This window comes from Athene noctua, chromosome 1 (assembly GCF_965140245.1).
Source record: "Athene noctua chromosome 1, bAthNoc1.hap1.1, whole genome shotgun sequence".
Classification (NCBI taxonomy): domain Eukaryota; kingdom Metazoa; phylum Chordata; class Aves; order Strigiformes; family Strigidae; genus Athene; species Athene noctua.
Genome location: NC_134037.1, coordinates 28,175,693 through 28,199,233, shown reverse-complemented (window position 1 = coordinate 28,199,233; position 23,541 = coordinate 28,175,693). Strand labels below are relative to the sequence as shown.

General features: G+C 39.5%; 1 protein-coding gene across 1 annotated transcript in view; it reads right to left on the bottom strand.

Moving 5' to 3' along the window:
• The window catches only part of TINAG (tubulointerstitial nephritis antigen), a 49,048-nt gene that overhangs the window by 9,561 nt on the left and 15,946 nt on the right, over positions 1-23,541 (bottom strand). The window contains exons 7-9 of the mRNA XM_074922419.1: positions 16,853-17,033; positions 16,418-16,463; positions 11,280-11,385 (exon numbers count right to left, since the gene is read on the bottom strand). Of these exons, the coding sequence (XP_074778520.1) occupies positions 11,280-11,385; positions 16,418-16,463; positions 16,853-17,033 (333 nt within the window). The remainder of the gene's footprint in view (positions 1-11,279; positions 11,386-16,417; positions 16,464-16,852; positions 17,034-23,541) is intronic.

Sequence of the window (23,541 nt, the reverse complement as noted above, 5' to 3'; positions counted from 1 at the left end):
TTGCAGTTTCCAAGTTATACAGTTTGTAGGTTGAATGTTGGATTCACTGACATCCCCAGTAAAACTCCCAGATTTACAGGAATAAAGCTAAGATTTGTCTCTGGTTTGTTTGGTTTTTTGCTCGCAATGGCACCTCCCTGTCTTTCTATAGTGGGGGTGCATTGAAGATAGGATGTGTCACATCCTTTCTTCACAGACAGAAGCAATGAATTTGTTAAAAAACAGCATACATTGGGGCTGTCTAAAGGAAACCTGTATCCTGTTTTTAAGGTTATGGTCTTTACTCTTCATCAATTTTTTCTTAATTTTCTTGTTTTTTTCAATTTTCATTTCTGTTAATTTCTGCATTCACGATGACCTTTGGGTCAAATAAGACAACTAGTAAATCTTATATAATGCAGTTTATATGACTCAGGTTTGAACCATTACCATGCATCCTACCACTGGATGACAGGTAGAAGAGCTCTGCACCTCCCTCTCCACTTCCCCTCCTCAAGAAGCTGTAGAACAATGAGGTCACCCCTCAGGCTCCTTTTCTCCAAACCACCAAAGATGCTAGCGGCTCCTCACAGTACATGCCTTCCAGCCCTTCCACCAGCTTTGTTGCCCCATTGTGGATGCATTTAAGGACCTTCTCATCCTCTTAAACTGTGGGGCCCAGCACTGCATACAGTACTCAGGGTGAAGCTGCACCCGTGTTGAATACAGTGGGATAATCACCAATTTTTACCATCTGGTTATACTGTGATGCACCCCAGGTTTGTCCTCTTGCCTTACAGGGCACGTAAACCATGGCATTTTCATGGTTATATATTTAATGAGATATTTCTAACCCTTTCCATCTCTGAAAAAAAATGTTTGTGATCAAACAAGACTTGGCATAGTCCAGATCAAACAATTCAACTTTCAGAAGCTGTAACGTTTGGATTAGGAAAAGAACCACTCTCTACTATCAAGAGAGAAGGATACTTCCTGAAGATAATACATCCCACCCGAGTGCTGACCACAGTCAGTGCTAACAAACAGAACTCATTTGTCTCTCTAATACTTTGTTTTCTATGTAGTCATCACAAATTTACTATCACCACACTGGCTAAACAAACAATTAAATCTCTTGGGCAAAAACGCTGTCTTCTCATATATACACACAGCAACAGGATACAAAGATTACTCGGTTTCTCTCATTTTGACCTGGTTTATCTTAATACCAAAGTTCTGCTTTTGTAAAAGGCTCACAGTACCTCTTCTCCAGACAAAAAGGAAGTGGGACAGAAATATATCTGTGGTATGAAACTTTTCATCTTACTTTCTTCTCTGGAATTGGTCATATAACTGTCATAATGCTACCAGACAAAAAAAAAAAAAAAAAATTGTATAGTTGTTGCAGATTATGTCCTATTCTTAGTGTTGTAACACAAAATCCTAGTACCTTTCAGAGTCTAGGAGTATCATCTACATTAATTAGGCAAAAGTTCTTAATTTTTTATTAATAATAAAGCTTAAGGTCACTGACTAGTGTTCTCCAAGATACAAAGCATCTTAGAAAATGGTTGTTGGACTTTGAAACTATGGTTTTGCCTGGTCTTTCCAACATGAGAGATGAGTCAAATCATCAGTGAGTCAATAGTTAATTCATTCCCACAAATCTACCATAATGAATTATATGGGAGACAGTCTTATGGATTTAACAGTATGAGTCATCAGACACTGCGTAACTTTTCACCATGATCTTCTAATGTATTTCTTTTGGGGCATTGCTATTAATTTTAAACTGTAATATCTGATGTTGATTGTCTGACAATAAAGAAATAGATTTTTTTTCCCCCGTGAAAGAGAAAGGGAACTCAACCCAAGATTTCTTCAGTCAGGAAGAAAATAACTTGGGTCATGACTTTTGGTGGTTTAAGATGTTGCTTGTTTTTTGTTATTCTGAGTTTAAACTCACATGAGGACAAGTGAAGAGGAAAATTAAAGGCAAAACAGTGTCTTCAAAGTCAAAACCTGAGAGGTCACTAACAATAGTCACTGGTATCATTATTAAGCCTTTGGACTTTGCACAAGTGAGTCATTTAATTGTGTATTAAACCTTAGAGTGCTGTTGCTCTGTCTGGTTATCCCCTCAACACTAAAACACAAGTTTTTGCCTCCCATCTCAATTTTATCTCCATTAGTATGGCTTTTTGTGTTAAGAAGCATTCAACCAATGTTTTTTCAAAACAAAGATGTTTCAATGTCATTTAATTGCACTATTGAATTTAAAGCTTCCAGTGAGTCACTGATAAAAATAGAAGGGAAATGTGTTTCCGATTAATGTACACGTCTCAACATTCTCTTATGAAAGTCCTCTGTCATTCTGAGCACCTTCCAAAACTCTGAAAATCTATCTTGTTCATTAATTTAATAAAATTATTCTTGTCCCTTTCAAGACTTAACGTGACAGTCCACAGATTTGTTTGCAGACAAAGACTTGGCCTTTGGAGCCTTTCTGTATTTTTTAGTGTCAGTGGATCAGCAGATACAGATTTCTGAGTGAAGGTACAGATCAGATACTGTAGCTTGCCACTGATACTGAAGTGATGCAGAGGAAAGAGTGTGAGAGATTTGGCTGAACAGGTTGCAGACATTAATGATGGATACTTTACTTCACTATGCCTAACTTTGAAAGGAATATATTTAACTAGAACCATAGATATTTAAGCCAACGTACTTCCTCTGTGATGAAGAGACTTTGGCATCTTTATACCATCAACAAATCTGCCTCATTTTCTTTCCCTAAGGACACTACATTTCTCTTCTGTCATATTTTCCTAGGTGGGACTAAGAAAGCCAGAGTAGAAGGAAAGATGAACCAATTTTACAGACAATATGCTGTAGAATATAGTTGACAGGTTTGTTCAGCATCTCTAGCTTAAATGTATAGATCTGAGAGATAAATCTGATACCAAGTTCATCTTTGATGTGAATTCAGTCTACTTTTATTATTAAGAGATTTTAAGATAAATATGGCAGTTTCACATGTCATTTTACCGTCATTAGTCTTCTTAAAATTAGAGTGCAGCTGAAAAAGTGACAAAGTGAAAATTACCAAACTTAGATCAAACCTTAGTCTCACTTACCCTTTGCAGTTTCATTGTGACTCTTAGCTAGTTTTTATTCTGATGTCATTATGAGTTTTAACTGTATGTGTATATACACATAGATCCATGTGTGTGTGTGCATACATATACACAAACATACATATAGAACCATAGAAACATTTAGGTTGGAAAAGACCTTTAAGATCATCGAGTCCAACCATTAGCCTAGCACTGCCAGGTCCACTACTTGTAACCATGTCCCTAAGCACCACATCTACACATCTTTTAAATACCTCCAGGGATGGTGACTCAACCACTTTCCTGGGCATCTGTTTCAATGTTTGACAACCCTTTTGGTGAAGAGATTTTTCCTAATATCCAATCTAAACCTCTCCTGGAGCCATTACCTCTTGCCCTAGCACTTGTTACTTGGGAGAAGAGACTGACACCTCACTACAATCTCCTTTCAGGTGGTTGTAGAGAGCAATAAAGTCTCCCCTCAGGCTCTTTTTCTCCAGGCTAAAAAACCTCAGTTCCCTCACATGCTCCTCATAAGACTTGTGCTCTAGACCCTTCACCAGCTTGGTTGTCCTTCTCTGGACACACTTCAGTACCTCAATATCTTTCTTATAGTGAGCGGCCCAAAACTGAACACAGTAATCGACATGTGGCATCACTAGTGCTGAGAACAGGGTGACAAGCACTTTCTTAGTCCTGCTGGCCACAATATTTCCGATACAAGCCAGGATGCTGTTGGCCTTGGCCACCTGAGCACAGTGATGGCTTGTATTCAGGTGGCTATCAAACACCCCTAGATCCTTTTCTACTGGTCAGCTTTCCAGCCACTCTTCCCCATGCCTGTAACATTGCATGGAGTTGTTGTGACCCAAGTGCAGGACCTGGCACTGAGCCTTGTTGAAACTCATACAAATGGTCTCAGCCCATGGCTCCAGCCTGCCCAGATCCCTCTGCAGAGCCTCCCTACCCTCAAGCAGATCAACACTCCCACCCAACTTGGTGTCATCTGCAAACTGACTGAGGGTGCACTCGATCCCCTCGTCTAGATCATTGATAAAGAGATTAAACAGAACTGACCCCAATACTGATTCCTGAACAACACCACTTGTGACTGGCTGCCAACTGGATTTAACTCCATTCACCATAACACTTTGGGCTCTGCCATCCAGACAGTTTTTAATCCAGTGAAGAGTACACCTGTCCAAGCTGTGAGCAACCAGTTCCTCCAGAAAGATTCTGTGGGAAACAGTGTCAAAGGATTTACTAAAGTCTAGGTAGACAACATTCACAGCCTTTCCCTCATCCACTAAACAGGTCATCTTGTCATAGAAGGGGATCAGGTTTGTCAAGCAGGACCCACCTTTCATAAAACCTTGATGACTGGGCCTGATCACCTGGTTGTCCTGTATTGTCATGTGATGGCACTCAAGATGATCTGCTCCATAACCTTCCCTGTCACCAAGGTCAGACTGACAGTCCTGTAGTTCCCTGGATCCTCCTTCCATTCCTTCCTGTAGATGGGCATCACACTTGCTAACTTCCAGTCAACTAGGACCTCCCCAGTTAGCCAGGACTGCTGATAAATGATTAAAAGTGTTTGTTTTGGTGAGCACTTTTGTCAGCTCTCTTGGTACCCTTGGGTGGATCCCATCCAACGTACAGACATGTGTGTGTCTAATTTTTGTAGCAGCTTGCTAACCATTTCCCCTTGGATTATGGGGTCTTCATTCTGCTCCCCATCTCTGTTTTCCAGATCAGAGGGCTGGGTACCCAGAGAACAACCGATCTTACTATTAAAGACTGAGGCAAAGAAGGCATTAAGTACCTCAACATTTTCCTCGGTCTTTGTCACTGTTTCCCACTGCATCCAATAAAGGGTGGAGATTATCCTTAGCCCTCTTTTTGTTGCTAATGTATTTATGGAAACATTTTTACAGCAGTAGCCAGATTAAGTTCTAGTTGGGCTTTGACCCTTCTAATTATCTCCCTGCTTAAAGTCACAACATCCTTGTAGTCCACCTCAGTTGCTTTCCCCTTCTTCCGAAGGTCAGAAACTCTCATTTTTTTCCTGAGTTCTAGCCAAAGCTCTCTGTTCAGCCAGGCTGGTCTTCCCCACTTGTTTGTCCATTGGCACATGGCGATGGCCTACTCCTGTGCCTTTAAGATTTCCTTCTTGAAAAATGTCCAGCCTTCCTGGACTCCTTTGCCCTTCAGAACTGCTTCCCAAGTGACTCTGTCAGCCAGTCTCCTAAATAGCCCAAAGTCTGCCCTCCGGAAGTCCAAGGTAACGGTTCTGCTGAACCCCCTCCTTACTTCTCTGAGAATCAAAAACTCTATCTATGTCCAAGGTGTCCTCCAAGCATCACGTCACCCACAAGTACTTCTCTGTTAACAAAAAACAGGTCCAGCAGGGTACCTTCCCTAGTTGGCTCACTTACCAACTGTGCTAGGAAGTTATCTTCTACATACTCCAGGAACCTCACAGACTATTTCTTCTCTGCTGTATTGTATTTCCAGCAGACATCTGGTAAGTTGAAGTCCCCCATGAGACAAGGGCTAGCTATTGTGAGACATCTCCCAGCTGATTATAGAATATTTCATCTGCCTCTTCATCCTTGTTGGGCAGTCTGTAACAGACTCCCATCATGATGTCTGCCTTGTTGGCCTTCCCCCTGATTCTTACTCACTCAACCCTATCATCAACATCATTAAGCTCTAGACAACCAAAACACTCCCTAACATACAGGACTAGCCCACCACCTCTCCTTTGTTGCTGATCTCTTCTGAAGAGTTTATAGCCATCCACTGCAGCACTCCAGTTGCACAAGTCATCCCACCATATTTCCATGATGGCAACTATATCATAGTTTTCCTGTTGCACAATGGCTTCCAGCTCCTTCTGTTTCTTGCCCATGTTGTGTGCACTGGTGTAGAGGCACTCTAGTCAGGCTATTGATCCCACCACCTTTCTGGGGGGAGAAGCCCTAATTACCATGTGAGCATTCCCAGGTGCTTCTGTGGTTTCTAACACATCAATGACCCCTGTGTCTTTGCTGCTGCATGGATCTCCATCCCCTACCTCCACTGAGACAGCAGACCAAAGGACCTTGATATCATACCATCCCTCAAACACTGGCGTGCTGCCACCAGGCTTATCTCTGATTTTACCCCTTTCCCCCTTGACATCTATTTTAAAGCTCTTTCTGTGAGCCCTGCTAACTCCTACTCAAAGATCCTTTTTCCTCTTTGAGTCAGGTGTACCTCGTCTTTTGCCAGCAGCCCTGGTGTCATATAAACCGACCCATGATCAAAAACCCAAAATTCTGCCAGTGAGACCAGGCTCGGAGCCAGGTATTGATCTGATGGGTCTTCCTGTTTCTTCCTTCATCATTACCTGCAACTGGAAGGATAGAGGAGAGCACTATTTGTGCTCCTGATCCCTTAACCAGTTGTCCCAAGTCCCTGAAGTCTCTCTTGATTGCCCTTGAACTTCTTGTTGCAACTTCATTGCTGGCCTACTTGAAAAATCAATAAAGGATAATAATCTGAGGGCAGTACCAGGGTAGAAAGCTTTCTCTTCATTTCTTTAACGTGGGCCCCAGGGAGGCAGCAGACTTCCCTAAGAAGTAGGTCTGGTCTCCATATTTGGCCTTTTATTCCCTTCAGAAAGCAGACTCCTATGACAATGACCTGTCTTTTTTACTTTATGGAAGTAGTTTTGATGCAGGGTGTAGGATGACTTAACCTTGGTGACACCTCCAAGCTAGATGAATCATCATTCCTGTTATTGTTTGGTTCCACTTGCAGAGTCTCATACCTGTTATGCAAGGGCACCTGGGAAGGTGGGGTACTCACAGAGGAGATGCGCTTGCTGTGCTGGGCAGGAATTTGTCGCATTGCCTCCTGTCCCTTAAGGCACCGTGTTCAGCCAGATGGGGAGAGGATAGGGAATGCCATGTGTCCTGTCTGCCTGTCAGGTCTTTCTCAGGGAAGAAGGTAGGGTGTGATTCCAGTAGTCTCCCTCTCTCTTGCTGTGTTGGTTTAAGCCCTGCCGGGATCGGAGAGCACGTTGCCGTTGCCCCTCCCCCACCCTCAGCCGGCCGGGCTGGCAGTGAGGCACAAACCCGGGTTAAAATAAGAAGAAATTTAATACAACAGTGTGATAAAACAATCTGAACAACAACAGTGGCAATGATAACAACAATAAACAGCAATAACAGTGAACAAGACAAAAGATATACAGAGAAATAACGCAAAATGGTCACGGAGCAGCTCCCTGCCACCAAAAAGCCAAAGAGAAAGTAAAATCAAAGTTTCCTGGCCCTGGACCTGACGTCAGCATGGTATGAATAACCCTGCTGGAGATCCCTTCCCCCTCTCTCTCTGCTGGGGAAACTTAACCCTATCCTAGTTGAACCAGGACACTTGCTCTCCCTGATAATCCTCAACCTACACCTCCATCTGGAGCTCTGTCACCGAGCAGAGGAGTTCCTCTCCCTGGGTGCAGCTCCCACAGCTGTGCTCACTGCTGCCATCCTGTACTGGCATAAGAATAGGACCCACCCTGTAGCATGTTCCCACCGGAGCTGCGTCCACTGTAGTGGGTGCAGAGCTTAGAGAGGCCATGGCTGTCTGCCAGGTGGATACCATTGCTCCCTGGTCAAACTGGCAGGGCTTCAGCTCCCTTCCATCACACCCTTCCTGTGTGAACTGACAAGCAAGCCACTGCGCCATGGCCCTGCTGACATGCCATGTCCTGTTTGCCTGCCATGCTGGCAGTGCTCCTGGTACCCCCTAAAGACTTCTGTTATACATGGAGGGGGCTTGGCCACTCTTGCTCCTGGCCCTGCTCAGGTCCCATCAGCTGCTGTGGCCAAGCTGCAGGCTCTTGGCAGATCTCAGGGCTCCCCCTGGGGCTCCCCCATTCAGGAAACTCAGGAAAGTACCAGTCTGACGTCCTTTTGTGTTTAAACTACTTCATGATGCCATTATAAGTGGGATTCCTCTAGTCTAACCTAGACCTTTTCATGTTAGTTATGTAAGTCTGATGTTACTCCACTGGTTCTTTTATAGTCCACAAACAGAAATAACATCCGACGAAGCAATTCAACTCATCTTAAGATAGATATCTATGATAGAGGAAGATAAAGGGAACCATGGCTGCCTAACAGAGACATAGGAATCTAACTTTTTCATATCAAAACTTAGCTGTTATCTATCCCAGTCTTTTTCTGTTTACCTCTCCATCTCTGGAATACAGACACAGAAGCTGTTTGAGAGATCCTACTCTCTATAAATGACAGTGGGGTCAGTCCATCCTGCCTTCAGATTGCTGAAAGCCCTATTTTACTGTCCACAGAGACTGTGATCGAATGGTCTGCTACCCAAAACACCCTCTGCATGGCTGTTCCACATTTTCCTCTCCTGCTTCCATGCAGTTCTGCGTTTTCCCATTCTCTCCCTGAGCATGAGGTCACACAGTACCTCACTAGAGATAGACTTACAGTCTATCAGAGCTGATTTTATAAATAATAACACTTCAAATGATAGAAAATAACTAGTAATTTCAAGGGAAGCCAGTCAATACACTTACAATCCTTATGATCCAATGATCAATTAGGCAGTTCATATGTGCATTTCTGGTTTTGTACAAATAGCTCTTGCAAGCTTCCGCAAAAATTTATTTCCATTTTATGAATCCACCACCTTATATGCTGTACAATTCATGGGCAGTTTAAGATTTTCTCAAAAATGTTTCTGAGAGATTACAAATATGAATTCAATATGGTCATTCATTATTATGGATGCCTTTTACAAATATTGAATCTCTTTTACAGAACGGGTTATAAATAAAAAATCAGATTACAGTAAACATCAACCCACACAAAACTACATTTTTTAACCTATGTGTCAGTATATTTCTGCTCCTTTTTCTCTCTCCAGGAACCATCTCAGATAAGCAGAATGCAAATAATCATCAATATTTTTATTTCAAATTTAATGAGATCCTCGTGAATTTTTTATTTAGGTCAAGAAGTTTGCATTATCCTTTGCTCAGAAAAACCACACCCAAGCTATATGGGCCACATATTTTTCATTCAAATTAATTCAAACCAAGGAATGATGTGAAAAAGGTGATAGCTTAATCCTGAAGACATTAAAATACAGAAGAGTGTTTTAGACTTTATGGTGCAGAATACCATTTTATAACTGCATTTACCATTGCTAGAAACTCAAGTACACCCAGCCTTGGGTTCAAACAGCCTCCAGGTTGTCAAACTTGAATTCTGTTTTTACAGTTAAATACCTCTGAAAATATTTTTATTTGACATAATCTCAGAGGTCAGAACATTTACACCATTAGACAATGAAAGGATGAGTAATTCTTATATTGTTGGATCCATTGGATACTTCAACAATGTTCAATGAAAGTAAGTTAGAAAATGCATTTCCCACATATTAAACACTGAATCCGGCTGAGGTTTCTTAAATATCGTTGCCCTCAGGTGTTTTTTTTTTTTCCCTTAACTTCTCATGTCCTTCTTCAGTGTATCAGACCACTTGGCTTTCCTCCTACTCAGTGTTTTGTTCTGATCATTCAACACAAGCCTCTGCAGGGAGCTGCCATCTCAGTCAAGACACTCAGTTTTTTGTTCACAAGTGGCCTAAGGGCTGCTATCTTTTCCTTGCACAGACTATCAGTTCCCATTTAAATCAGCATCCGCTTCAACACATTAATAGCCCTCCTTTGCACTCCCTCTTCAGTCATCACTTTGTTCCCCTGTGCCATTGTGGCTTAATCACTTGCCTTAGTAGGTTATTCAGCATATATCTGGGGCTGCATGTCTGAGGGAATATCTGTCATCACCCTACACTTGCACCAAGCATGTTTCATAGCCCTCCCAACATCTGCACTCACAGCCTCACAGCAGCTCATCCCTAAACTGAGGTATTCAAATTGCATTGCAAATTTTACTGTCTAATCTTATTGGTTTCTCATGGCCCTTCAGATATATACCTTAAATACATATACATAAACCCATACATACCGCCTGTACTTCATAAACCTCTTTTCCCCCATTTTCCATGACAAATTCCAGTTTTTCTCTTTCATTGCTTCACAACGTTCACTGTAAGCATACTTCAGGAGCTTTTCCTCTATTAGTCTGAGACAATACTTTTTGCAGCAGTACAGGGTCAAGGATGATCTTGCATAAGCCTGCTGCTTCTCTTTGCTGCTCTGTCGCTATCACGCACACTCTTGTAATTCATAGCCAGAAGTTTCCACAACCATAGGCATTTTAACATTCTCTACAAGAGTTATCTTCACTAAGATCATAAACACAAAATGCACTTTATTTCATGACTTAATTTCCTGGAACTACATGTTAAAGATACTCTCAGTAATCTTCTTAGCACATGATTTATTTGATATTCTAGATCATCTATAAAATAGTTGTTTGAGAATCTCCAGTCATTTCTCTGTGTAACTACTCGCTTGGGTGATTTAATAAATTCATCCTTGCATATTCCCTCCATGTCAAAGAGTAAAGCCCCATGGTGTGTTCTGTAATTTGACTGTATGCAGTATTAGATACTTGTTATCTTAATATAATGGCACTGGTTTATATCTGAGGGGAAATCCACTAGTGTATCATACACATTCTTCTGCAGTAATTTCAGTCCTGAGTGTCTGTCCCTTGTGCATCCCAGATAAAATCAGAAGCATCCCAGAGCAGCTGATTTCTGTTTGGGGTGTAGACAGCCCAAACTGCTGTGCCAGTCAGCTGTGCTTGTTAATTAGGAGGTCACTGGCAATTTTTATGTTTCCATTTGCATTCTGCTTGATGGCATGTTTGGAGGAAATTGTGTCAGTTTTGTTCACAACTTGATGTGTACATGGAATATTTGTGAATACTCATTAAAAAAATTATTCTATAAACCAGTATATTTGAAGTTTTAGGGCAAATATTAGAGTAGATTAAAAGACAATAGGACTATACCTCTTTCCAGCATTCTTTAAAATTCTCGGATATATGAAAATGAAACAGCAACAATCTTATGTTTGTAGATAACAGTGCTCCACCTCTGACAGTGAAATCTTTATGTTCCAGACTGGTCATTGACATTTTACTACATTCATGACTGGCAGAGGAAAAGGGTAAAAGAATACGATTTACTCACCCAAGGAGTTTGACTGAATGTGTTTTCCATTTAGATCCTGCTTTCTGGGAGTGTCTGTAGATTCCCTCTTTGTAAAGGAAAAAATCTTCGTACACTTTCATTATAGCTAAAAAAAGCAATAGGAAAAATCAGCAGTCATCAAATGTTGCTTCTGTTCTTGTTTTCTTCTTGCAGTTTACTTGTGAGATTCTTTGGATTCTGTGTTGGACTCCATAAGTGTACTTTGTAATTACACTAAATTCACTAATTGCTCAAAAGTTCTTTGCTGTGAGTGAACCGAGAGGAATATTTAAACAGAGTTCTCTCAAAGGTCTCTTGCTGAGTTAATTGGGTTTCTTGTCATGGAAGCTCTCTGGACTTCTTCCTATCATGGACTTCTTCCAATACATTAATAGGAAATATTGCCTCGTGTAAGCTTACATAAATTTTCTCAGTTCTGGTGAAATCCAATTCAATAAAACAAATCTCCTCAGGGTTCATGCGCTCTCAGGTCTGACAAGCATCTGCATTTTCGAGAAAAATATTTAACAGACTATATATCATGTGAAATAGGGTGGAGTGATAGGTATTCTTTTTTCTGAAACTCAGATAGATTTCATTAAGTAGACAACAATCTCCTTACTGAAAACTAGATTGTCTGTATAAATGTTAATCCTGACTTTCAGCTAAAAGTGTAGAAAAAAACCAACCTTTGTGTACATAAAAATGTAAGGCCAAAGAGCTGATGAACTGAAAATTTTGTGCAACAATGAAGATTATGATTTGCATTTTATTTCTATTCATTATTTCCTAGGAATAAAGTTTTTGGCTTCTTTTCCACATTTGTTCTGCCACCTTAGTACCATTTGCTTTTCTATATGGTGGGCTACTAGATTCAGAGAAATGTTAATATTTTCCAGGTCTACATTACCTTTACATTCCAGTGAATCAAAAGCATTAAATACAAGCTTAACTTCAATTTATTTCTAGCTTATGATTTTAACATTCTTAGACTGCCATACAGCTTGGAACATGAGAATTAGTGAAAACCAGTTTCCTAAAGTCTTGCACTTTGGGAATCCCATAAAGTACAAGTTTCACTGACCATTTTTATGTTGTTGGAGCATTTATAACAGATGTGCCTGGTATAGTTCTGCAGTATACGGTAAGGTGAGCTCATGCTTCAGTTTCTTCTGTCTGGCACAATTTCAGATTTCTTTTTACTACCTGAATATTTTCATAAACCTGAAAGAAATTAACTATCTTTATAACCTCTTGACCTCTGTCATACTTGGCTGAAAACAGAAAACTTTCATAAATTTTAGGGGATGAAAGAGAACAGCTCAAAACAAGGTGAAATGAGCTCATCTGCCCAGGAAACCTGGCTAAAAATATACTTTGCTAATGAGGTCACTCACATAAAAAATGTATGCTGATAGCAACACACAGGGAATAAGCAGCCGTGATGCTATCTAGGTGGCAAGTCGGGGGGAGAGCTGTGTCAGTCAAATCAGAAAAAATGTTAAATGCTTTTAATGAATAATATTACAGCTTCTGCTGACCTGCCTGTAGAACACATATTGACAGCAACGGGCCAAGCGGAAAATAGCACGAACTTTACTCTTGGTTTCTAGCTGCAGGCTCAGGACTCCATTAGAGCTCTCTGCAAAGGTTTCCCCCCTCCCTCTGTCCCCAGGCTCACTAGTGTATAGAGCTAGGAGTTTAACTCCTTCAAATGTCCCTGTACCACCATGTAAAATACCAACTGCTGAAGTTTCTGAGCTGCAGAAGAGGCTGTGGAAAGAGAGCTTTAAAGTGGTACAAAGGAACAGAAAGGGGGAAGAAGACTCCCACTGGCCTTAGTCCAGGTGAAGGTGTCAGAGGAGAAGTGAAAGGGATGAGTCATTCAAAAAATTACTGTAGAGGCTTCCCTGGATCTTGCTTTGATACCTTGGCCAAAGGGAGGAAAAGAAACAGGGTTGAGTGCAAGGACTGCAAAATTCACTTTTCCCACAGGAGGTCTGAGGTTAGAAGATCTCATCTATCAACAGGCTGAGACAGAAGAAGGTACTTTCATTTCTAAATCACATTGTTTTTTGAAATCAAGGTCCATACGTTCAGTTTCAGAAAACAGTTATCCTTTATCAGCAACTCTACATCAAACACATGTTCTTGTCTCTGTGAAGAAACATCATACCTAAATGATTTCCACTGAAATGAAACGGAAAATTTTGAAGCGTGGTTCCACAATAAATTTAGCCTACATGATGAGATTTTATTCATGATTACATATTATATCTACATTTAGTATGTGTATGTATATATGTATGCATATATGTAAATAAATATACTTATGTATATGCATATCTATATGTATGTACCCTGCAATCAGGAGCTAAGTAACAGTACAGACTTTGGAGTTAAGTGGACTAGGTACATGAAACGTTGGGTGAACAGAGAGATGATAATTCAAAATCAAATGCTGAGATATTTTTATTTATTCAGTGATTTTGTCCTGATACAGACTGTGTCTTGGTCAGGATGAGATGATCACTGTCTACCGGACAACTCTGTTCCCTCCCACGCAGAAGAAAGAGACTTTGCCTTTTCCAAAATGAATGAATTAATTATTAATGAATCCGAAGAGGTCGCAGTTTTCATAAGGTTGCCTGTAGTTCATGCATGACCTACCTCAGTCTCACTGTCAGACCTATGCATATAAATGCAGCAGATTATAAGATTCGTTCCACTATAGACTGCTCTCCATAAAGTTCTTAAATAAGAATTTGTATCTCTAAGACATACAAAAATGCAAAAACCTAAAAGTAGTTCCTACAAAAGAAACTAAAGTACACTAATGTAACCTACTGCTTTTTCCAGCTCTTTTTCTTGCCAGCAAATCAAATACTACCTTTTTTCCCAAGATCATGACAGGTGAAATTACAAGTTTCGTAGGGTTGAAACTTTAATGTATTACCAGATGTTAGTTTTTCTTTTGATTGAGACTGGCTAATGTGACAGAAAGTATTATTTTCCTACATTGGTACTATAACTATCAGATTATTTCCTAAAGTCCATTAAAAAGAGATGAATGGGCAATATTAGATTGTCCATTTGAATGTTTTCAAAGCATAAATGAAACTTCACTACGTTTATTTGAAAATTGATTGTTCTGGTTTTAGCTGGGATATAGCTATTTTTTTTCTTCTTAGTAGCTAAAAACTAGTGTTTCATTATTTGCATCTGAAAATACTAATTGCTGAGTTCCTGTACCATATAAAACAATGACACATGTCAGAGAGAAATTGCCATTCAAACTTAAAAGCTGTATAACAGAAAGTTTTCAATTACATTCCTACACCTACTGTTATACCATTGTTAAAAATATATCTTTTTCTTAACTTTGAATATGCTCAGAAATCCAAGTACATTTATCATTAAACAGGATACCTTTCTACATCAAGATCTTGAAAGGATCTTGAGTGTTTTCCAGCTATTTAACATTACTTAGTACATTAGATAAGACTGGCCATGAGCACTTTGTAAGTTCTTGAGGAATGACAAGTGAATGAATAATGGAAAAATAATTTTCATTAGCTGAAGATAATTTGCAGGATGGAAAAAAAATATGGTATGGTTTTATGATTGGAATTATGTATTTGTAGTACAGGAAGACAGAGGAGAGAATCAGTGACAAATTATTGGGTCATAACTGTGACTCATTTAAAAATCTCATTAGAACAAAAAGAAAAAATGGAAAGTGTTTTCACTCAGTGATATACATTATTGGTTATATACTCTTCTTTAGATCTTGATTTTTCCACATACAGCATTACCTTAACCTGATAGACATTTTCTCTAAAAAAGCATGGACATTTCAAAAAATTGTATGAATTATTGAGTGGTTAAAACCTAACAAATGGCTGCATAGATTATCTTATATGGAAGTTTTAGTAATGACAGATTAATCCAGCAAACTGTGTACACATGGACTACAACTCCAACATTAGAGAGAGGTCTGAAATTTTATGTTGAGGATCCTAATTTTTTCATTTTCTTAAAACCAGTGTAATTACTGTGTTCACTTCTAGATCAAATGCAGGGAAATAATATTTTCCCTTGAGGAAACAAACTTGAGCAGAACAAAGACTGATAATGTTGATCTTGTTAAGTCTGAGTTTCAGGGTAATTTCAGCTGCCCACATAAAGAGCTTTAAGAAGTAATTTCAACTCCATGATACACTGACATGAATTAAATCTAATAAACAAGACCATTCCAATAATAAATTGGAGTTTATGATAGTTCATTATATAATTGAGGGTAGTAGAAATGTAGAAGTCCCCTGAAGTAGAATTTTTTGGTTTTGTCTCAGCCATCCATCTAGAGGGTGGACATCCCACACTATCACCTTTCCCCATCACCCCAAACCTCACATCCCTCAACCTCTCCAGTTACACTGGCCTGGGGTGTGAGCAGGAACCTGCATTTTCAGGTGTTGCCAGCACCATCCACGACTGCAAATAGACAGTATTCAGGGTAAATAATTCTTCTGAGGTCCCTCACTCCCTGCTGAAGTCTCTTTATTACTCTAAGAGGTCAGGGATCTTTACTGCAGAGTTCAGCAGAAAAATTCAAAACTGATAGCCCTCTGCAACCAGAAAGAGCATTTGGACTCTGAAAGGGGAAATTCTAGCAGTATTCCAGCACTGAATGATTTGCTGGGGGGTCTATATGCTGCAGCACTGCCTCCAGAGGAGAGCAAGCTTGGTGGGTTGGCCTCATCTGGTGGGGGAATCAATCCCAACCCTAGAGAGCAGAACTTTGCTAACATTTAATTCTTCCTGCAGAGCCCCAAATCGCTATTACATTAATGAGCAAAGAACTGTCATGGAAAAAAAGACATTTCCAGCACACAAATTTTTCACATATTTTCAACAAATCTAGTTCAAAGTCATTTTACTCATTATGGTCTCTGATGCAGTGTAGCAGCCTTTAGGAGCACTACTTGCCCACCAAACATTCCTGGATGAACTACAGTCCATATATCTGTTTTATTCACTGTGGAATGCAATTTATGTTTTCTAATATTTTTATACAAGGACATTGCACACTTTAATTATTTTAATAATAATACTATCATCTTCTAAATTTACCATACCTTGCACTGGTCCTTTGTCCATAATTTCTTTCATTATATCAGTTTCCTGAAGGAGAGGGAGAGCAGCAGCATTGTTATTGTGTACATATATATAAATGTACCATTATACATGTATTTCTGGTAGAGAATATTTGGTTTACCAAGTGAACAAAACCTCAGAAACATTTTTTAAGAAGCACTAATGCACAGTTATGATTGCATACTTTCTTTTCTATCCCTGATTTCTGTAGTACCACAGAGGAACAGCTTTAAAGAGGTGATATAAAACTGAGAAACCGTAAATAATTTAAGCTCTTCTGAAAATACAAGGGCAATATAAAGGGAAAATCACAGCTTTAGTCTTCAAGTAAAGTGAACATATTTCCATACACCAAGTAATTTTCAAGCCCCAAAGGAAAAAATGGGTGAGACAATGGGTCAACAGCATGAACTTACTTTTGAGGAGACCCTGTAGTGAGAGGCACACCGATATAACCGATTGGATTCTTCTAAAGCATTGGGACATGGACCCTTTGTATAGTTTTTTCCATAGTCACTTGAGACGTAACAGTGATTTTCACCTGATGGCTTGAGGAGATCATTCCAAAATGATGGATAACAAGCATAGGATACAACCCTGTTCAGATATTAGAAGAAAAAAAAAAGAAGAAAAAAAAGCTGATAAGAAGCTTGCTTAAACATTTTTACAGTTTATTTCAAGCTTTTAACTATTGTACAACTGTCAAATTTCAAGTAAATTAACTGAGACCTTCATTCTTCAGAAGTGTGAATGTCTCATCTTCAACTGTTTGCTTCAATTCATATGCATGATGTTTATGATTCAGTTTCAGTTGCAGTAGTCATCTTCCCACCCTTCTCCAAACAGAGATAGGGTAGAAAATGTGTTTCAGCACTTGTCACATAGTACATTCATCCCTTTAATGATGCATGAAAGTTCACATTGAATAACATCAATAAATTACCAATGCTGTCAACAGGATCCATTTTTAAAAAGTGGCATGTGAAATGGGCATATTTGAAGCAGAAATTTTTTAAGGGAAATGAACCGTTTTCTAGTTTTATCTACATTTTCTACAGGAATTCTGGTGACAAGCTACAGGTCTTTTTATTTCTTTTAGCTAAAAAGTCCACTTAAGGTTGTTAGGTTGTTAAGCTGTTATTGCTTAGGTCTTCAAACAACTCACTGGCAACCCCTTTTAATCCATTCTGAATGTCTCAAGGTATTCTTGACTCTGGGGAATGGTAAGTATTTAGAACAAATATGCAAGGGTTATTGTTGGGATTCTAGAGGGCTTTCTGCGAGAGAATGGACATGTGAGCAATCCTGCGTGAGAACAAGACTGATAAGAGCCTCAGACAAACAAGAATGCGATAAGGACGTAACCCTGAATGACGGGGGAGAAACTCAAGGAGACAAACAACCCCCGGAAGGGGTTGGGACGGAAGAGGAAGTTCCACAAGGCAGGAAGCCTGGCAAAACTGATGTGGCACTTTTTATCCAGTCATAAGAAGGTTTAAAGCATGGGCTAAGTTAACTGTCCAATCTTGAGGACTTGTACTGCATGTTACTCACGTGTGCGGGAGAACATTATAAAAGGGCTTTCTTAGTTGTAATAAACGGGCATTGCTTGATCACATTGGTCGTTGTGCGTGCTCAGCTCTCCCGCAGATTATTATTAATTTTTAAAATTATAGTGCTTTGTTTCTATGGCTGGGTAGAAGGAAACCTTTGGTTTATATATGTATACATATATAATGTTTATAAAATTTATTTATCTCTATATGCATCATCATTCTAGTCACCACTGATCACAGATTACCAAAAGAGGATTGCTGTGGACTGCAATCAAGAATGCAAGGCAGGTAAGGTGAGCAAATACAGTCCTTGGAGCACAATCTAGCACAAGCAGGGCAGGAGTAAGTGGTTACAACTCAGTGTAAGGAATGGTATGACACCTATTCCTCAGGTGTACTTAGAAACACCTCAGAGGGAGACAACAGAGGAGAAATTAATTCCTGGGATAGGGATATTTTTTTCCCCTTCTTTCATGTTCTGCACAGATGAGTCTTGTTTCTGTGGCAAAAGAAGTGAAGCACCAAATGACACACTGGCATAGTGGAGTTTTGTGGTAATTCAGACATGATAACTCAATCTGAACTAACAGTCACTTTTGAATCTTTTCACTAACCACAGTTTCTGCAGTCATGATTAACATAATTTAACACCTTTTTTCTGAAGCATGAGTTTGAACATGCTGAAGCATCAGCACAACAGTAACAAAAAAATTTCAAGAAGACCTTGCCAGAAGGGTCATAGAAGAAAAGCAGAAATTATGTGTGAATGTGTTTATGTGCACATGTACATACACATATACAAAAATACTACTAGGAGCAAGCAGCACCTAGGGAGAAGCAGCAAACTCTATGGTGTGTTCATACATTCCTGACAGAATTCATCTGAAGTCATGTCTATGTGTTCAATCTAATGAAAATATTTGTGGGTTTATTGTATTTATATGTTTGAATTGTGAGATGAGAAGTTTTAGATTATGTTATTAGCAAGTTGGCCCAAACTAATAACAATATCTTTATCGTATCCTGCAACAGCTAAGAGCCCAAGGTACAAATCAGACCAAGTCCTAATTGCATTCAAATGTGTAACCTTTTTACTAATTGAAAATGAAATATTTCTTCCTCAGTCTTAAAGACTATAAGCTTTTACTTTCCCTGCGCAGATAAAATAGATGTTTTCAGAGCACAGTAATTCCTTCCAAATTATAGCTTGTAACTGAAATGCCCAAATTTAATAATATTTAGAAATGGAATACAGATTTATTATTTAATTAATGGAGGAAGACAGAGAGAGAGAGAATTAAACAGCTTTTCAGCTCCACATATAGCAAATTTCACTGTTAATTGGGTACTCAGTGATTCTGAACAGTCAGGTCTCAGCACTGACCTAACCTCTTTGAGCTTTATGGAAGTCTTCCATTGACATCACTGGGGATGGTTTAGTCCAGAACTCAATTTTCCTGAAAATCTATCAAAAACTTGAGATAAGCACACTTCAGAAATCAGAAAACCAGAAGGTTTAAAACAGCATTGAACACCTGTTGTGAAAATTTACAAGCCCCCGCAGAAAATTAATGTGCTTTCTCCCTATCAGAGTGCATGGAAATAACAAAAAAAAAATGATCGCAATATTCTGGCTCAGAAAATAAGAGCCAACTGAAACTATGAGAAAACAAGAACTATTTATCAGGGCTCATGCAAAAGACACTTCAGACTTTTATGTTATAAATTTCCTTTTTTTTTCATTGTCAAAGGTAAAGAGCTGAGGATTATAGGGTTTCAGCCGCAAAAATTATTCAGTTATCAGTCCAGTGAATCAAAAAAGGTTTAGGGTTTTTTTTGATACTGTTTGCTCTTGGTCATTGTCAGAAAAAAACTATTGGGCTAGATGGACTCTTGCTCAGATCCAGCATTCTTGTGTTCTTCCAATATCTGTCCTCACAGATATTGAGATATTTTCCTTGAGGTGTTTATTTGTGTCTGGAACTGTTGGAAGAGGATTTGAAATATCATCTGAACTTCAGGAAAGAAAATCAGAATTTAGAAATGTTGTTTATAAAAATTTACCTATTTTTATAAATAGGTAAAGATATTTTTGTGTGTGTGGTACTTTGATGGTGAACTAATGATCAGGGTTAAGAATGGGTAGCAATCAAAGGTCTGTAAGAGCACAGTGCTGTTTGACATTGGACCTGGCTCCATGGGGACAGGAAGCTAAATGAATGACTGAGAAAATAGTCTTGGACTGCAGAGATTTATTGGAGAATGAGATAGTCTCCAAAAATTTGTGATGGTTCTCACAAATTTGATGCCCTGCAGATTCTTTATTCATACAGTCAGCTGCAAGAGGCTGGTGAATACCATGAGGCATCTCAGGTGACTGAACAAAAATAATAGAATGGTTTGTGATGGAAGGGACCTTAAACATCATCTAATTCCAACCCCCCTGCCATGGAGAGACTTTGGAGGCAAAAAGACAGTTCACAGGTGTGCTCTGGTAAGCTGAGGTGCACTCTCTGTATGCTTCCAGGCTTTTATCAGTCAGAAAGCCTGCTCTGCATACTGCTTCCACACTGGTACTCTGTGGTCAGTCAGGGAGCAATCTTCTCACTACTGTGTTTACACCTCCACAAGCTCCTCTCTGGGTACAGCTAGGTTGATAATGCCTCATACAGCTTCAGCTTGCTTTATTTTCCTTACAGAAATAAGCTAACTGTTGTATACTTAAACTGCCTCTGCAGAACAGACTGCATCACTAACCACACTGCTTCAGGTAAAATGAAATGCAGCTTTCTGGTATAGGAAGAAACATTATGGGCTCACGTGCTTATGCCCATACAGGGATAAGAGTCAGAGGGAACAAAAGACTAGGAGGTTGTCCTATTGCTGCATGCTTTAGGGATTTTCCACTAAAAATATCTTGCTCCAACTGTTGTGGAGATAATACTCATTAAAATGGATCTCTTATCTACACTGGCAATTATTGTGTTCCTGTCCTTAACATGGGAGGCAAGCAAACAGTCCAGTGAGAAAGAGTTGTATTTACTCACTTAAGAGCATGAGCTACTGGTTAAAAGAGCCTGTTCTTCTAGTTACAGAAAAGTGTTGCTTAAAATCTAAGCTATAACTTTAATATCTTCATGAATGAAGCCTTTGCCTTCCCTCCATGAGGTGCTGAGGGGCCTTTTTTAGGTGGAACCTATTACTGCCCACTGCAATCATTCACCTAAAGGGTCTCGCACTCAAAACCTAGATCAAAATTAGTTTAGTATTTAAACCCTGAGACAGAAAGACAGAGGAACACTTGGTGTAATCTCTCCCCATACAATACAAAATCCTTGTCAGATCAGAAATAGTCTGGTACATTGAAGAAAGCAGAATGATCACTTTGTATAACTGTGCCCATGTGAATGACAGCTCTTTGGTTTTCACCAGGATCCCCAGGCTGCCATGTCAACTATGATATCTGATGCACCATGTCTGACATCTTTTTGCTCTTTCTATGGTTTCATTGGTTGTTTGGTTGGGTTTTAACTGAAACTAAAAGTTGGTAGACAGCACGCCTAGGATCTTTCTGTCTGCCAGTATCAGGTATATCAAAGACAGAGTAAGGGATGAAAGTATGAAAATGAGAGAGGAAACAGATTTTGTTATGGAACAAGAAGTACAAAACATTTTTGGATAATATGAGAAACAGCAGAATGTAATTATGCAGTATATAAAAGTTATTGCAAATTCTCCTGGAAGCCATTTCCAGGCACATGAAGTTCAAGTTCCCTGGATATGGGCAGCAGAGATTTACCATGGCAAATTATGCCTCGTCATGATGAGATAAGATGAGATGATCTGTCCATGATAAAATGACTGGCTCCATTGAGAACCAGAAAAACAGTGGATATCATTTACCTTGACTTTAGCAATGTTTTCAGCATGGTCTCCTGTGATGTTCTCCTATTGATTAGACTAGATAAGTTGCTTACAAGATCAGTAACTGGACTGGACTGGCATGCCTAAAGCTCAACAAATCAAAGTGACTGGTGTGTGTTTACTAGCAGCATTCCTCAGGAGTCAAAACAGTGGCAACACAGTTTTGCATCTCTGTTAACAATCTGGACAGTGGCACCCTCAGTAAATTTGTGGAGGATGCCAAATTGGTGGGGAGTGGTTAAGTATGCAGGGCTGCCATTCAGAGCAAGATTAACAGACTAGAAATATGAGCTGACAGAAACCTCAAGAAGTTCAAACAAAGGCAGAAGCCAAATGCTGTCTCAGAGCCAGAACTGCCCATGCAGCAGTACTGGCAGGGCACTGTCTGTGTGGAAAGAAGTTTCACAAAGGACCTGGCATCCTGATGAGCAGAAAGTTGAACATGGGTCATCAGTGAGTAAATCCCCTCTTAGCAAATGTGCACAATTAATTCTGGGTTGTGTTAGCAAGAACATAGCCAAGACATTATGAAAAGTGATTATTCCCTGTAAACTGCCACTTAGGTTATGTCTAGAGTACTGTGTTCGGTTGTGGGATCCTCAGTAAAGACACTGATAAACTGAGCAAGTCCAGTGGAAGGCACTTAGGGGGCTGGAGCATATGATATGGGAGGGGCTGAGGCAGCTGAATTTGTTCAGCCCAGAGAAGAGAAGGCTAAAAGGGGATTTAATTACTGCCTTCAACTACATAAGGAGAGGTCACAAAGGAGACAGAACAAGACTCTTCTTGCAGATGAACAGTGAAAAGCTGAAAGGTACCAGTCACAGTGCTGATTAGGTGTAAGAAAAAAATGTTTGACCACAAGAGTGGTCAAAGTGACCTGCTGCAAGAAAGGTTGTGGAACTTCCATCCTTGGAGATACCCAAAATGTGACCAAGGACAAGGCCTGAGCAGCCTGACCTAAATTCAGATTTAATCATTCTTTGAGCAGAACACTAGACTAGATGACCTCCAGAAGTTCATTCCAACCTAAATCATTCTGTGATTCTATAAATTACTATGTGTCATTTTAAAAAGTTTCTAGCTCTTCATATGGAGTTTGAGAACTGTTAACTTTGGTTAGTGTGACCTGAAAGAAGAAGGGTCTAGGTATAATCCTTGCTACAGTGTTGCATTCTGACACAAGCTTGGGATAGCATGATTACAGTTTGCTTTACAGAAAGACAACATTTGATCCTTTTGAATATTCAAAATGTTGTCTCATGAAACTGGCTGCTTATTCAAGGTTGTTTGACATGAAGAGCCTGTATCCCAAGAACAACAGAAGTTTTGTGTCCACTTTCAGTGTTGTCTTTGACATTAAAAACCCTGTTTTGTTTGTCTTTTAGAGAGGCTGCTATTTTCTCCAGTTGTATTACAGCTAATGACAACATCTAGATGTAATAAGACTTAAATGGGAGCTAGGTAGTTGCAGAGTTTTCTCACTGAGAGCCCTCATACAAAATAGTTTTCACTTATTTCTTTAGGAATGCTTCATATTTCCTGGGCTTCATGAAGTTGATTTAAAGAAGGTGTAAATGAGAGAGTGGTAGTCTTGGTGAACTAATACACTTAATCTGTCCTAG